This window comes from Anoplopoma fimbria, chromosome 20 (assembly GCF_027596085.1).
Source record: "Anoplopoma fimbria isolate UVic2021 breed Golden Eagle Sablefish chromosome 20, Afim_UVic_2022, whole genome shotgun sequence".
Taxonomy (NCBI): Eukaryota; Metazoa; Chordata; class Actinopteri; order Perciformes; family Anoplopomatidae; genus Anoplopoma; species Anoplopoma fimbria.
Window position 1 is genome coordinate 1,068,989 of NC_072468.1, and position 13,186 is coordinate 1,082,174.

Sequence of the window (13,186 nt, forward strand, 5' to 3'; positions counted from 1 at the left end):
TTTATCTATTATTTATATAAGGAATTGATTTGGATTAACTTCTAGTTTAGGTTAGTGATTAAAATAACTGTTGAGATGCACACCAGCCGTATTTATCTATGTTACAGCCTTTCTCACTTATTGTTGGATTTTCATGCACCTCTACATAATGGGGCAACTGTGATATTATATGTCTTACAGTTGCTTTAATACTCAATACTGGAATACTGTGAGCATGTGATGCTGATATGTTTGATGGTACCATTTGCTGTTATGGGGGAAAAATATTTCAACCTCTTTTATCTCTTCTGCATCGTCAGACAATGTTTTTTTTGGTCAATTTAACTTGGGAGGCTTATATTTGCTGTCAACATTCACTCAACCAAAATCTTACCGTATTTATTTGTATGGTTTCAGGAAAAGACGAGACAGAAAATGTTGCCCTTTGAAACATTGTGCTTCCTGTTGATGTTACATAGCTGATTCCACCCTAACTACTGCCTGCTGATAGGCTACTTCAGCTCTCCCTGTTATAGTGTGAGAAACACGTGTCACCTGTGATTGACTGTATTATAGATACTATAGATCTTTTACATAAATCATAGTCACATTTTATTTTTACATTTTTATTTTTGTAATCAATCATCCCACCAAAAGTAAGCTTTGACAGAGCTATGCGTTTGCCATTCATTTTCTGCTCCTCTAAAAACTGTTCTCAAATAACTTAAATATTAACTCTAAAAAATGTGTTTACTACTCAGGGTTCAATGAGGCCATTGCGTATTTAATACTGTTTTAGTTTAGATGTTATTCCCTTCAAAATGTACATTTTGGATGCTACTGAGGGATTTTCATGATTGTTTTAGGCTAACTACAGTTGTATATGAAAAATGTGAAAATGAATTTAATAGTTATCCATCATTTGGAATATGCATCATAGCAAGTGATTGAAACCTACTGCATACTTTTCTGTGATTCACTCGTGATGGCATGCAATTACAAATGTGACTGTAGTCTCATTTTGATCTGCCAGAATCAAAAATCTAGAAACTCAAAGAGAAGGACCCTTGACAGTTTAATGTTGCTGTTTTGAAATGTGTAAATGATACAAAAGTCTAGGACAAGAGTGCCCTCTAGTGAATAATGAAGACAAACACAGAGAAAAACTACCACCACTCAGCGTAACATCCATGGACTGCCTCACCAAGGCTGACTGCTTACAGAACACAGGTTCAAGTAAAGTAAATATTTAAAATAAATATCTAATACTTATTTTGTGGTAACAGTATCAGTGCAAGCCCAGTAACTAATTCACAATTCAGGTCATTAAAAAAACAGTCCTAGTTTAAAAAAGTTGAAATCAGTCCTTTAGAGCTCATCGTGTTGGTAGGTGAATTCCCTCGCAGATATAAAACCATCTTTATCTTCATCCTCATTTTTGAAGATGTCCTCCACCATCTCTTCATGATGTGTGTCATTAGGGGAGTATCCATGTTTCTCAAATTCTTTCTTCAGGTACTTTCTTACCTGTAACATAGAGAGAATGATATTGACATAGCAACAAAAGCGTCTGCAGTCTAAAAGCGTCTGTAAAGTGTCTTTGAGAACTTTGAAAAGCGCTCTATAAATAAAATGTATTATTCATTTCTATTATTAAAAGAATTTCACACCTCCTCTCTGCAGAGCTTCCAGTCATCATTGAGATCCATCTCCCGGAAAGACTCGTGCGACCTGGGACCATTTCGGATCTCCATGAGCTCAATGTCAAAAACAAGAGTGCTGCTCGGAGGGATCTTGCCTGTAAACAAAATAAAAGGTTAAAGTAAAACAATCAGGGGGGAAAGGGGACTGAGTACACAGGGCTCTCATGTGAGGAGGCTCTACAGAGATGCAAAAATGAATAGTGGATGCGATGAAGGTCCAGAATTTTGTGCTATGCCCCTGAATAGAAGCACAGATATGTTATGGTCTAAGACAGGGGGAGTCAGAAGACCCCTAAAACAGACATGTTTGTCTAGTTTATGTTACCTTTTCCTTCCTTGCCATATGCAAGAGATGGAGGAACGGTCAGCTTTCTGCGCTCTCCTGTGCACATGTCCTTCAGACCCTTATCCCAACCCTTGAGCACCTCTCGAAGCCCAAGAGTGAACCATACTGGATTTTTATCCCCATGTTCGCGGCTGCCAAGAGTAACAAAGATCCATCACAGTTTTCTTTGAGAAAAAAGAAGTCCAGTACACACAGAATTGACATCACAAATATGTACAATAAAGGGTTGAAGAGCTGCCACCTAACTTTAAGGACAGTCCTGTGGTTAATAATGAGGTCTGATTGGATATTAAAAGTGTTGTAATAATAAACTTTATTTATAAAATGCACAGTTACAGTTACACAATGCATGGTTAATCCAGGATTCAAATATTTCTGAATTTTAGGCAAATACTTAAGATAATAATTAAGATTTTGCAAAAAAAAAAAAAAAAAAAAAGGCATATTTGAAAAGATAGGTTTGAGAGGCACAGATAGTCCATCTGACATGTAGCAGGCTGTAGCATATTGCACTTCATCAGATACATGTATTGCTTTTTTACAACGTGTGACTTTCCTGCAGGATTGTAACAGAATTGCACAGCAACACATGCAGCATTATCACAGTTTCTAAATATTACCTGGAATAAAACAGCGTGCCATTACTTTCCAAGAATCCCTCGTGATGGACAAGAAGCATATCTCCATACTTTGACTGACGGTAACACATGAAGGGTTTATGCAAAACTTCAATCTTCACTTCTGGCTCTGGCAGTTTCCCCCCAGTTACAAACATAAACAATGAGGGCAAAATCAAACAACTAGAAAAAATAATCATTTTGATAGACAAGAGCTCACTTCCACTTTTTTTTTTTAAATAAACTAATATAAACCTTTCAAATGCAGCACCTAAAATAAATACATAGCAGGAATGTCAACTACGTGGCATCCAACTTCTACGCCCACTTCTGCTCCTCCCTCTACAATTGGACACATGCATTACAAAGCCCCGCCCCCTTAGCTGTGTACTCTCATTCTATTGGTCCACAGTACTTAGCTCCCTCTGACGCTAATGGATGACGTCACTAGAGCGACGATTCACAGAGAAGTTTACGCACTTTTATTTTACGTAAGCTCGAACGTAAAGCGCACTACGTTGCTCCGCAAATCACCCCCGGGGCCGGATGGAGTCGCTGCAATCAGCTGTGCGTTATATGTTGTTATGATAAAACAAGTAATGAAAGGCAAAAACACATAGTTAAAAAAAATGGAGGGGATGCTGCATAAATGGACGAACTACATTAGTGGTAAGATAATCCTGTAGCGTGTTTTTATAGGCGGCTAGCTAGCTAAGCTAACGTTAGCCACCAGCAGGCTTCACCACTTCAGATGAATAACCTTCTTTATGACGATGCTAGGTTAGGTTAGCTGTGTAATTAGTTAGAAGATGACCTTATGTAAGTAGTGCTGACGTAGATCATGCTAGTTCCCACCATCTGTCATTGTAATCTGGGTTAACTACTGATTAACGCTAGCTGCTGCTAACACACAGCTCTTTCCAAGTTTATGTCGCTAGTTTATCCACTTTTTCTAGTTGATTTCCGATATTGAAAAGGGAAACACCCATACTTGTTAAACAGCAACGTTGCATGTTCAAAAACTCTTCTTTTTTTGTTTGTTTCCAGGTTGGCAGCCTCGTTGGTTTGTGCTTGATGGAGGAACTTTGTCTTACTATGACTCTCAAGAAGATGCGTGGAAAGGTTGCAAGGGCAGCATTAAGATTTCCGTTTGTGAAATCCAAGGTCTGTATGGCTCACTGTGTCCCGTCTGCTGTGTCTCATTGTGCAAATGTACAGAACCAGTCTAAAGTGTGGACACACCTTCTCATTCAACTACTTTGAAGAATGTAAAATATAAAACATATTCTGGTTTGTTGAGCATTTGCTTGTTTACCACATAATTCCACATGTGTTCCTTCATAGTTTGGATGTCTTCAATATTAATCTACAATGTAGAAACAAATAAAAATAAAGAAAAACCATTGAATGAGAAGGTGTGTCCAAACTTTTGACTGGTACTGTGGCGTAGTGGAGCGCAAGGTAGTTCTCCAATCAGAGGGTCGGTGGTTCGATACCCGGCTTCAGCAGTCAATGTGTCCTTGGGCAAGACACTTAACCCCAAGTTGCTCCTGAAGGCCATCGGTGTGGACTGATGATGAATGTTAGTTAGAGTCTGATGGTGGCACCTTGATGGTAGCCTGTCACCAGTGTGTGAATGGGTGAATGATATGTGACATACTACTGACTGTAAGTCGCTTTGGATAAAAGCGTCTGCTAAATGACTGTAATGTAATGTAATGTACTGTATGTGAGTAACTTCCTGCTGCCTTTTGGATGTAACTAACATGTCTCCCTGTTTGCTGCTGTGTTTGTGTCATTAGTTCATTCCTCTGACTCCACGCGAGTTAACCTGACTATACCAGGAGAGCAGTACTTTTACCTCAGAGCCATCAATGCAGCAGAGAGGCAGAAATGGCTGGTGGCACTGGGAACAGCCAAAGCTTGCCTTACAGACAACCGAACAAAAAGAGAAAAAGGTATTTTGGTGGTATAACATCCTAATCTGACATTGCGTTGTTTACCCTTAAACAACTAATATTCTATTGTGAAAAACATTGAAATCGGTTCCCCAAACTTTTGCTCATGCGCTCTTATTATTACAGAGCTCCAGGAGAACACAGAGGCGTTGAAAACTAAGATGTCAGAACTCAGATTGTACTGTGACCTTCTTCTCCAACAAGTAAACAAGATCAAGGAGGATGATGAGCTAGGAGACTCAGCGGAGGTACAGTCAAGGTTTAGATGAGCCGATGAAATAAGAGAAGCTGCTGTCGGTGTTCAACTGCAGTATAGGGTAGCCCATCTGCAACTAGAAAAATACATTCAATTGTGCTTTTGCATACTAATAGATTAGACAGGAAGCAAATGTTATCACAAGTACTATTTTATTTTCCTGATTTATAGATTTTTAGCAGATTTTTTGCCATACTGTTACCAAACACCATGCTTACCGGTCAGGACATTTAGGGTAATGTCATCTAACGTGTATGTTTGTATGGTCCTTTTTCAGACAGGAATAGACACTGGAAACATGGTGAAGTCTACATGCACCACATTCCTCAAGACTCTAGAGGAATGCATGCAGATAGCAAACCACACTTTTAGCACAGATATGGCAACACAGAGTCCACCAGGATCTCCTCCAGTAGCCACCATCAAACCGCAGAAGGTACATTAATGTCCCCACTCCTGTGTCTAATCAGATAATCTAATACCATCTAGTAAAATCGGCATGACTTTTTAAAATTCTATCTATTTATAAACCCCTAATGTCTTGCTTCTCCAACAGATTAAACCTGTCAATCATTCAAAACAGAACCTTGGAGAAAAGTAGGTTTTCTGTCATAATGTTTTTATATTGCCTACGCTGCTTCTCCTTAAACCATTGACTGTCACATATAAAGTAGCACTCGTGTTATTGAGGTGAACAATAAATACCCTTTCAAATGTTTTCTTCTGATACAATAAATAAAAAAATCATTATTGTTGCATTTCTGTGGCACTAGACACAGTTGCTGCTTGTATTGGCCCAAAGTAAGTGCATTCTGAGGTTTAGAATTAACATTGCACACTCAAATTAATTTCAGATGGAAAGATTTGGCTGAAACCTCAGGAGAAGTAATTGCACATGACAACCAGAGCCTTGACTCTGGAGCAGAAGAGCCAGATAGACCAGAGCATCATCATTCCCCATCAGGTAAGTCAGGTATCCAGACCACTTCACCTGCTGCGGAGTTCCCTGAACTGAAACCATTACTGCATCCCATAAAGGAAAGACCACACACATCAGAAGAGGCCTGGTTGTTGTGTTTACATCATCTGACCTCATGGATAGATTATTGCCTTTTAGTTAGCAGACAGTGATGGATGCCCCAGTTACATTATTGCATTTCTCTTAGCAGTACCAAAGCCTTTATACAGGGGGAACTACTGCCACTGATGGAAAGTAAGACCCAAGTCTTCTCCAATTTATTGTTTTTTCTACAACTATTTGTCATATTTTTAGGAGACATAAGAGTTTAGGAACATTTTGATGATTGAAATTGAGGTGTTAGTCTTTTCTGTATGGGAGGATAAAACACCAAACCAAAACAAAGACACTGTAAGCATTCCAAGAAGCAATATGCCAAAACAAAGACAGGTGTGGTCACAACTGAAACCATTCACACTTTATCACACCCAACTGGGATGTTGGCTGACACACTGAACTATTCAACCCATAGAGGTCAGTCCAGTAATACTTCTACTCAATACAAAATGTATTTAGTGCTGCTCTTGAAGTTCATATCATTTTACTGAAATTCTAAATGATGGATGAGCATGAAGTTTGACTCTGTGTACCCTGCCTGTGGTTAAATAAAATAAGTCAACATGATAGTTGTGCAAGTCATCAAAATGCTGCTTTCACAATTTGTTACACCCAGTCTGATGAAAACTGGCCTTCAGACTTGATCTAATAGACTTATTGACTAAATACATTTTCTGTATTCCCTTTTTGTCTTGTAAAATTCATTGCACTTGTCTACTGTGTCAAACAGATATTGATGCCGCCAACGGCAACAGGTCAGTCCACGAGGAGGGAGTTGATCCTACTTTACACACTACCCAGAATACCTCTGAGACTGAACACTACGAACAGCCAGCAGAGGGGGACGAGGAAAATGAAGACGACGATCAAAAGGAGAAAAATCAAGAGCAGCTGCACAACGTGGACCAAAGTCAAGAAGAGCATGACAACAACAACAAGGAAGCTAAAGCCGTCCAGCCTCAGCACCAACAGGAAGCTGTTCCAGACCAAGAAGAGGCTCAACAGGAAGGTGAAACTTCCAGAGATTCACCAGAGCCAGAAGACACCGAGCAGGTGGAAACTTTCTTCAGCACAATGAGTCACAGGTATGAAAATGCTACTCAGGAAGGTCACATCCTTTAGGACACGTTCGTTACCGTATGATGTTACTGTATGATCGTGATATTTTACTATGACAGTATTAGGGTTAACCAATCTAAGCTATATGTAGTATTTTTGTCTTTGAGGCACTGCACTTCTGCTGCAACTTTTTATTAAACTGCACAGTTACTTAGTTTGTGGAAATATATTAATTGTGTTACAGTGTTGCACAGAATTTATATTTAATAACAGGTTTGGAAAATTTTAACTGAATCCATTTCAAGATGTCATTATAAGTGTTTTATATTAGTGTGTTCTCTCTTGATCACATGACACAGAGAGGCCCTCATCTGATATTTGGGTTTGTAAAGCTTTTTTGTTTCACTCTGTATTTCAAACGTATTTTACTTTCTTTTTTTAAAGACCTTGAAGAGTGTTACTGAACAATGGACTAGCGTGTTTATAACCAATTATGTAATATTCAGCTATGACATAAACATTATTATAATGGAAAAATCAATGTCTCACTTAACCAGTATTGAACTGCAAGATGGATGTCTTGCACAGTATGTGTATTTTGGAGGTGGTCTTTTTCAAATTGATTAGATGGTTTAAGATTAACATTAGCAAAACAACAACTCTGTTAAGTTGTAGACAAAGTAGCAGAAAAGTCTCAGGTATTGTCAGACGCAGAATTGCATGGCACTGTGTGATTCATTTCTCTGGCTTTGTTTGGAAAATTTGTACCTTTTTTTTATTTTTATTTTTTATTTTTTTATTTTTTTCTGTTTGAGTTGATCAAATAAAACTGAATGGCATACTTACCTCTAATACATTCTCCTGTTTGAATCTGTTCTACTCTTTTAGATTTAGTGATATAAGACTGGACGACGACAATGGTATCCCTACACAAGAGTTTTTGGACTCATGCTATGCAATAGTACCTGTATTAGGTAGGCCGGTCCCTTTCAGTCTCTCCTCCTCTTGATCTGCCACTCTTTTCCTCTTTCTCATGATATATACACCTGTGCTCATTTCACCCTTTATAACCTTTTATGAGGCTATTGTTCTTGTCATGTGTGCACGCTCTGTCATATCATAAGGTGACAGTTTTCTGTCTTGGCTTAATAATCACCACCCTTTTCTTTCATGCCCTCATTATTTCCTTCTGCACCTGTAAATCTTTCACTGGTTTTATTTGTTCTTTGTTGCCTAACAGTCTATGGTATTAAGTTTACTGTTGGCTCATACATGTTCATGTGTCCCTGTCTGTGTGCACTACAAATCTACACATAGATAAAGTTGGTCAGTCGCAGTAACGATATAAACAAGTGCAAGACTTTACAAACAACATTTGTCGTTTGCCAATTTTGGAGGAGATTGAGCTACATCTGCCCTGGCCCAATAATGTGGAGGGGAGATTGGAGAAGGATTTTTGTTCATCCAGTATTACCTTGTAGTATGAGAGATTGGTATATAAGTAACAACGCTGATTTTTTTACACATGTAATGGCCAGGATACTACAGCCTATGTTTCATATGAACCCGCATCATATCAGTATGGCTTTTATAATGGTCCTCTTTAAATGTAAAAACTTTGTAAATCTCTGTTAATGACTCAAATTGTATCTGAAGTCATGTAAACGTTGCTCACGTCTAGCTGTGCTCAAACATTTCAGCCAGAATTATGAGAAATCTTGACCCAGACACCATGCAGCATGCCTTCAGAATTGGCACTTAGGTATTCTAGTGTGCTTTAAAAATATTGAGGAAGCTGCTTTGGTCATCACTGAACAAGCCACAACACTGAAGTCTTAATAATATGACACAGAACTAAGAATCTTTTCCTCATAAGCAACCAATAAATGATCATGGATTTTCTCTTCTCAGACAAGCTGGGGTCCACAGTGTTTGCACCAGTTAAAATGGATTTTGTTGGAAATATCAAGGTATGTGTTCATGTTATTGATAGGCTGTCTTAAAGCTGATTTCACTGTTGAAAGAAGAAATGATGGCATAGCTCTTCAGAAGTGGCTTTCAATACACATGTAGTGTGACAAATAGGATGAATCAACATTAATACTTAATTAATATTAATATAATTAGTATTAATTAATACATCCACTACAGTTTAATATGGCAACACGGAGATTCACTGTGTTGTTAACCATTAAAAAAAAATCAGACTTCTCAGTACTGGTATTCCTGTTCTGTCAATGTTCATAAGTTCAGGTAATTTATTGAGCTGTTAAAATGGATTACTTTCTAGTTTTGTCAAACCAGAGTGATTTAAAGAATGATGAAACTATTTCCAGCTCTCGTCTCTATATCAACGTCTTTTGACCCTGTAGAAAATTCATCAGAAGCTGATGTCAGACCCCGACAGCTTCCCCACCCTTCAGTCCATCGTGCTGTATGAAGTCCAGACCGATGTTTCCCGGGCACGTAACTCTGCCACCGAGGCTCTGATGTGGCTCAGACGAGGCCTGAAGTTCCTCAAGGAGTTCCTGTCAGAGGTCAATGCAGGAGAACAAGACATCCAGGGAGCACTAAGTGAGTCCGATTTCTACAACGGAAACACCTGAAAACAATAAAAAGACTTAATGCATGTCCAAGATCCATCACTTTTTTCCCCTATTTTCTCACCCAGATAATGCCTACGGAAAGACCCTCCGTCAGTACCACGGATGGGTTGTGCGAGGCGTTTTTGCTGTAGGTATTTCTCCCACTAATGCTTTTTCCCCTCTGAGGTTCATCTGTTCTTGGAATGTGACTGTGAAATGTTTCTATTTCCCCAGTTGGCGCTGAGAGCGGCACCATCTTATAAAAGTTTCGCAGCTGCCTTAGTGTCAACAGAGGGCGACGAGCTGCAGGAAAGCTTCACCAGCGGCATGCACAGGGACCTGGGAGTGTACCTGCCCGCCATGGAGAACCAGCTGGCCATCCTAGATGGCCTGTATGAAGAATACAACCTGGAGTCTGATGAAGTAGTGTGAAACTTGAACCAGGAGAGGATCCGCATTCAAGGAAGGACAGAACCTGACTGCTGAAGGATCGTGCCAGATGCATCAAGTGCATCTTGTGTACAAAATGTAGTGAGCATGTCCCGTGTCAGTGTGAGGTGTTTCCAGCGGTTGTAAATCTCTACAACAGTAGAGGGTCTTGGTTTGAAGAAGGTATTAACGGCCGTATTTAGGAGCAAGCATTAACAATTGAGACATTATGGTTTGATAAACTGTAGTTTCTCGGTCTTGTTTAAGAGACTCCAACCATAATGATTCATGGTGACATTTGTTTCTGGTGCAAATTGTGTGGCTGTACTGTGGCTTTTTATGTACAGATACATAACCACAAGGTATTTGGCTCTAGTAACTTTCTTGGGAGATCATTTGTAATTTCCCTTAAACTGATGAGAACGCAAAGACATTTTTAATCAAGATTGTCCTGTTCCCTTGGATTCATTACACAGGGTGATACTTGCAACTAACACAAAGTACTTGTTTGACAAAAACAAATGTCAGATTGTTCCAATGCCCAATATATACATATATGCCTTAAGTATGTGATGGGATTGCAAACTGGGCTGACTTTTAATGTATTAGGTAAAAAGTTAGTTTTGCACTGAATGTCGAAGTATAGGGCATTATGATCAAATTTGGGTTTTTTTTTTTGTTTTTCTTTCCCTGAAATGTTAATATAAACCCTGCAGGTTGACAGTGTATCACCTTTGTGTTATGAGCTATTGCTCCAGAGACTTTCCATGGGACCAAAAGGAGCTGTCATCATCTTTAGCCTTTGATGCACAACACACAAGAATGAAATGATACAGTGTAGCTGTTTGAAGTACTGACAACTGCTCCATACTTTTGTGGACATCCTCTGCACAAACCTATGCATAGAATGCATTTTCACAATGTCTATTTATTACGTCCTAAATTATAAAGTTCACCTTGATGTCATGGGGATCATTGTAGTTCAGCTCTTGTGTGAATGTATGGGCATTGGTATTCACAGAGCATGTTAATTTATTGTGGGGGTTTATGTATTAAGTAACATAGGTGCCAATAGAAACTGAATATAGGCCAGAGACTTGAATTGACCAAGTTATTGAATAATCCTGAAGAGGGTTGATGAAAAGCTTAATACATTGCTTTCCTTCATCTCTGTACTGAAAATGAACAGTAACACTCAGCTGGTCTATGCTTCAGATTTCTTCATCTCATCCATGCACTGTTCTGCATATACTTGAGTGTTGTTACTAGCCATGCTTCATAATTTATGATGTCTATTCAACATTTAAAAAATGAGTGGCAAGACTCCAACCTGCCAGCTAGGTTAAAGATTGTCCATTGTGTCAAACAAAGCAGGAACATCCTCATAGGGCTTCTTTTTGTTTTTTTACCAAGTCATACCGCATAGTATTTTTTATTTTACTCTAACTTCTCGTCTGTGTTTTCAGGAATGCATACAGTAATACTTATTGAAGTAAGTCATTTGCAGTAGGTTTACATCACAGATGTGCAATGGACTGATTTCCTGTTAATAAATAAATCCCAATGTTATTCCATTGTAATAATGCAAACGTTTGATTTGGTTTTCTATTACTGTATATAAGATGCTATTTGATTTTTACATAATAAATAATGAAGTTGTCTCAGTATGTGTCCAGTACTGTCATTTTCAAACATGTTGTCTTAGGTTAATTATCACACCTGAGTGCCTAATCACCCACACCTGGATCTCATTCAACAATCAGTGGAGCTGTATGTCTGTGTTCGTGTCATCTTGGTACCTGAGCTGTTTGTTGCGTTGAGCTGGTGAAACGCGACATTCTTTTGATAGCACCTTGACGCTGCTCTGTTAATCCTTGATCCTTTGTCTTTGTTAGTCTTGGTGACTTTATCAAAGAAGCCTTGTAGAGGTTCTCTGCTATTTATTTATTTTGCTTCTCCTGTTCTCTTGTGACACTGAACTCAGATTTAGTGTATCATTTGCCCCCTCACTCCTCTGCATTTTGCTTGTTAACCAAACAAATCAATGAGTAAGCAATATATGGTCTGCACAGGTGTCCGTTTGTCTAAACAACATTGGCACTGAGCAAAACCCTTTGCATACTTCGCTGTGAGAGTTTTGCATGTGGAGCGGCAGTGTGTCCTCTGCCAGGACCACGGCACCCTGCATGCCGACCATTCCTGCTTATAGGTCAGGGATTTTCACTTGCCTTGGACCAACAGCTGGGTCCCTCACTGTTTCCTGTCCCCATGGCCTCATTTGCATCGCCCATTCTGCCACAGCTGTAATGCTACACCACCCAACCTGCACTAAAATAACTCCTTTTGTTGGAGAAAGTGTTTGATTTCACTTCACCTTGAGAGCTCATAATAGAATTTGACTTTATGATCAGTGTCTTTGAGAGATGGAAAACCAATCAAATAAAATTATGAAAACAAACAGCTGTTAGTTAATGAATCATTTGTAAGAGAACAGTTCAAGGTTCCCAGTCTCCACAAATGGTAAAGTCCAATTGTTGGATTCTTCTGTGAGCACAGTAGATCTTTTCATTACAGAGCAGTAGAATTAGGTCACCCACTGCATCTCCAGGAACATTTAGTGCTGCACTGAGACATCTGAGGTACAAATCTGATTGGCCTGGTCGGGGGAATGCACATGATGGGATAAATAAACCAAGGTAAGCTTTTACTTGGGCATCCCAGCAGACAAATTACCCTGATGTGATTTAGAAAAGCAATACGGCATGCTAATAGAATTATATGGTCGCGTCCAACCTCAAACATATCTGTTGCAACGCTGGCTGGTTGCCCAATGCCCAACCTGTATCGCTGTGCCTCATCTCCAGGCACAGACTCAGCTCTGAGGGGGCTTCGTCCAGACAGAATGAAATGCTGAAAAACCCATTGCCATGTCTGAGAAAACAGCGAGAGTTCACTGTGTGGTCAACAACTTTGTCTAATGCAGCACTTTGCAAGGAGCCGCTGACAGCATCTCTTTTGCACTTGATAGATATCTGCTTTGTCAATTTTTTGGTTTCATCAATAGCATCTCCATCAATGTCTATTGGCTTTTTTGCACAGCGTCACCACTTGCTCACAATGCACAGGAAACAAAGCCGCATGTTTGAAGGATTTAGATTCCGGTTTTATTTCTTTTTAAA

General features: G+C 39.2%; 2 protein-coding genes across 2 annotated transcripts; one reads left to right on the forward strand and one right to left on the reverse strand.

The window, feature by feature from the left end:
- Positions 1-576: 576 nt before the first annotated feature.
- On the reverse strand, positions 577-2,905 carry fkbp14 (FKBP prolyl isomerase 14). Its single transcript, XM_054622154.1, has 4 exons — positions 2,649-2,905; positions 2,008-2,159; positions 1,650-1,777; positions 577-1,506 (listed from the first exon to the last, which is right to left on the reverse strand). The coding sequence occupies exons 1-4, from the start codon at positions 2,843-2,845 to the stop codon at positions 1,348-1,350; spliced, it is 636 nt and encodes a 211-aa protein (XP_054478129.1). The 5' UTR covers positions 2,846-2,905; the 3' UTR covers positions 577-1,347.
- A 242-nt stretch (positions 2,906-3,147) lies between these two features.
- Positions 3,148-11,652, forward strand: plekha8 (pleckstrin homology domain containing, family A (phosphoinositide binding specific) member 8). Its single transcript, XM_054621260.1, has 13 exons — positions 3,148-3,314; positions 3,693-3,809; positions 4,448-4,603; positions 4,730-4,851; positions 5,137-5,295; positions 5,416-5,456; positions 5,714-5,823; positions 6,665-7,019; positions 7,882-7,967; positions 8,905-8,963; positions 9,366-9,567; positions 9,665-9,726; positions 9,813-11,652. Exons 1-13 carry the CDS (start codon positions 3,275-3,277, stop codon positions 10,008-10,010), a joined length of 1,707 nt encoding a protein of 568 aa, XP_054477235.1. The 5' UTR covers positions 3,148-3,274; the 3' UTR covers positions 10,011-11,652.
- The last annotated feature ends 1,534 nt before the right edge of the window (positions 11,653-13,186 follow it).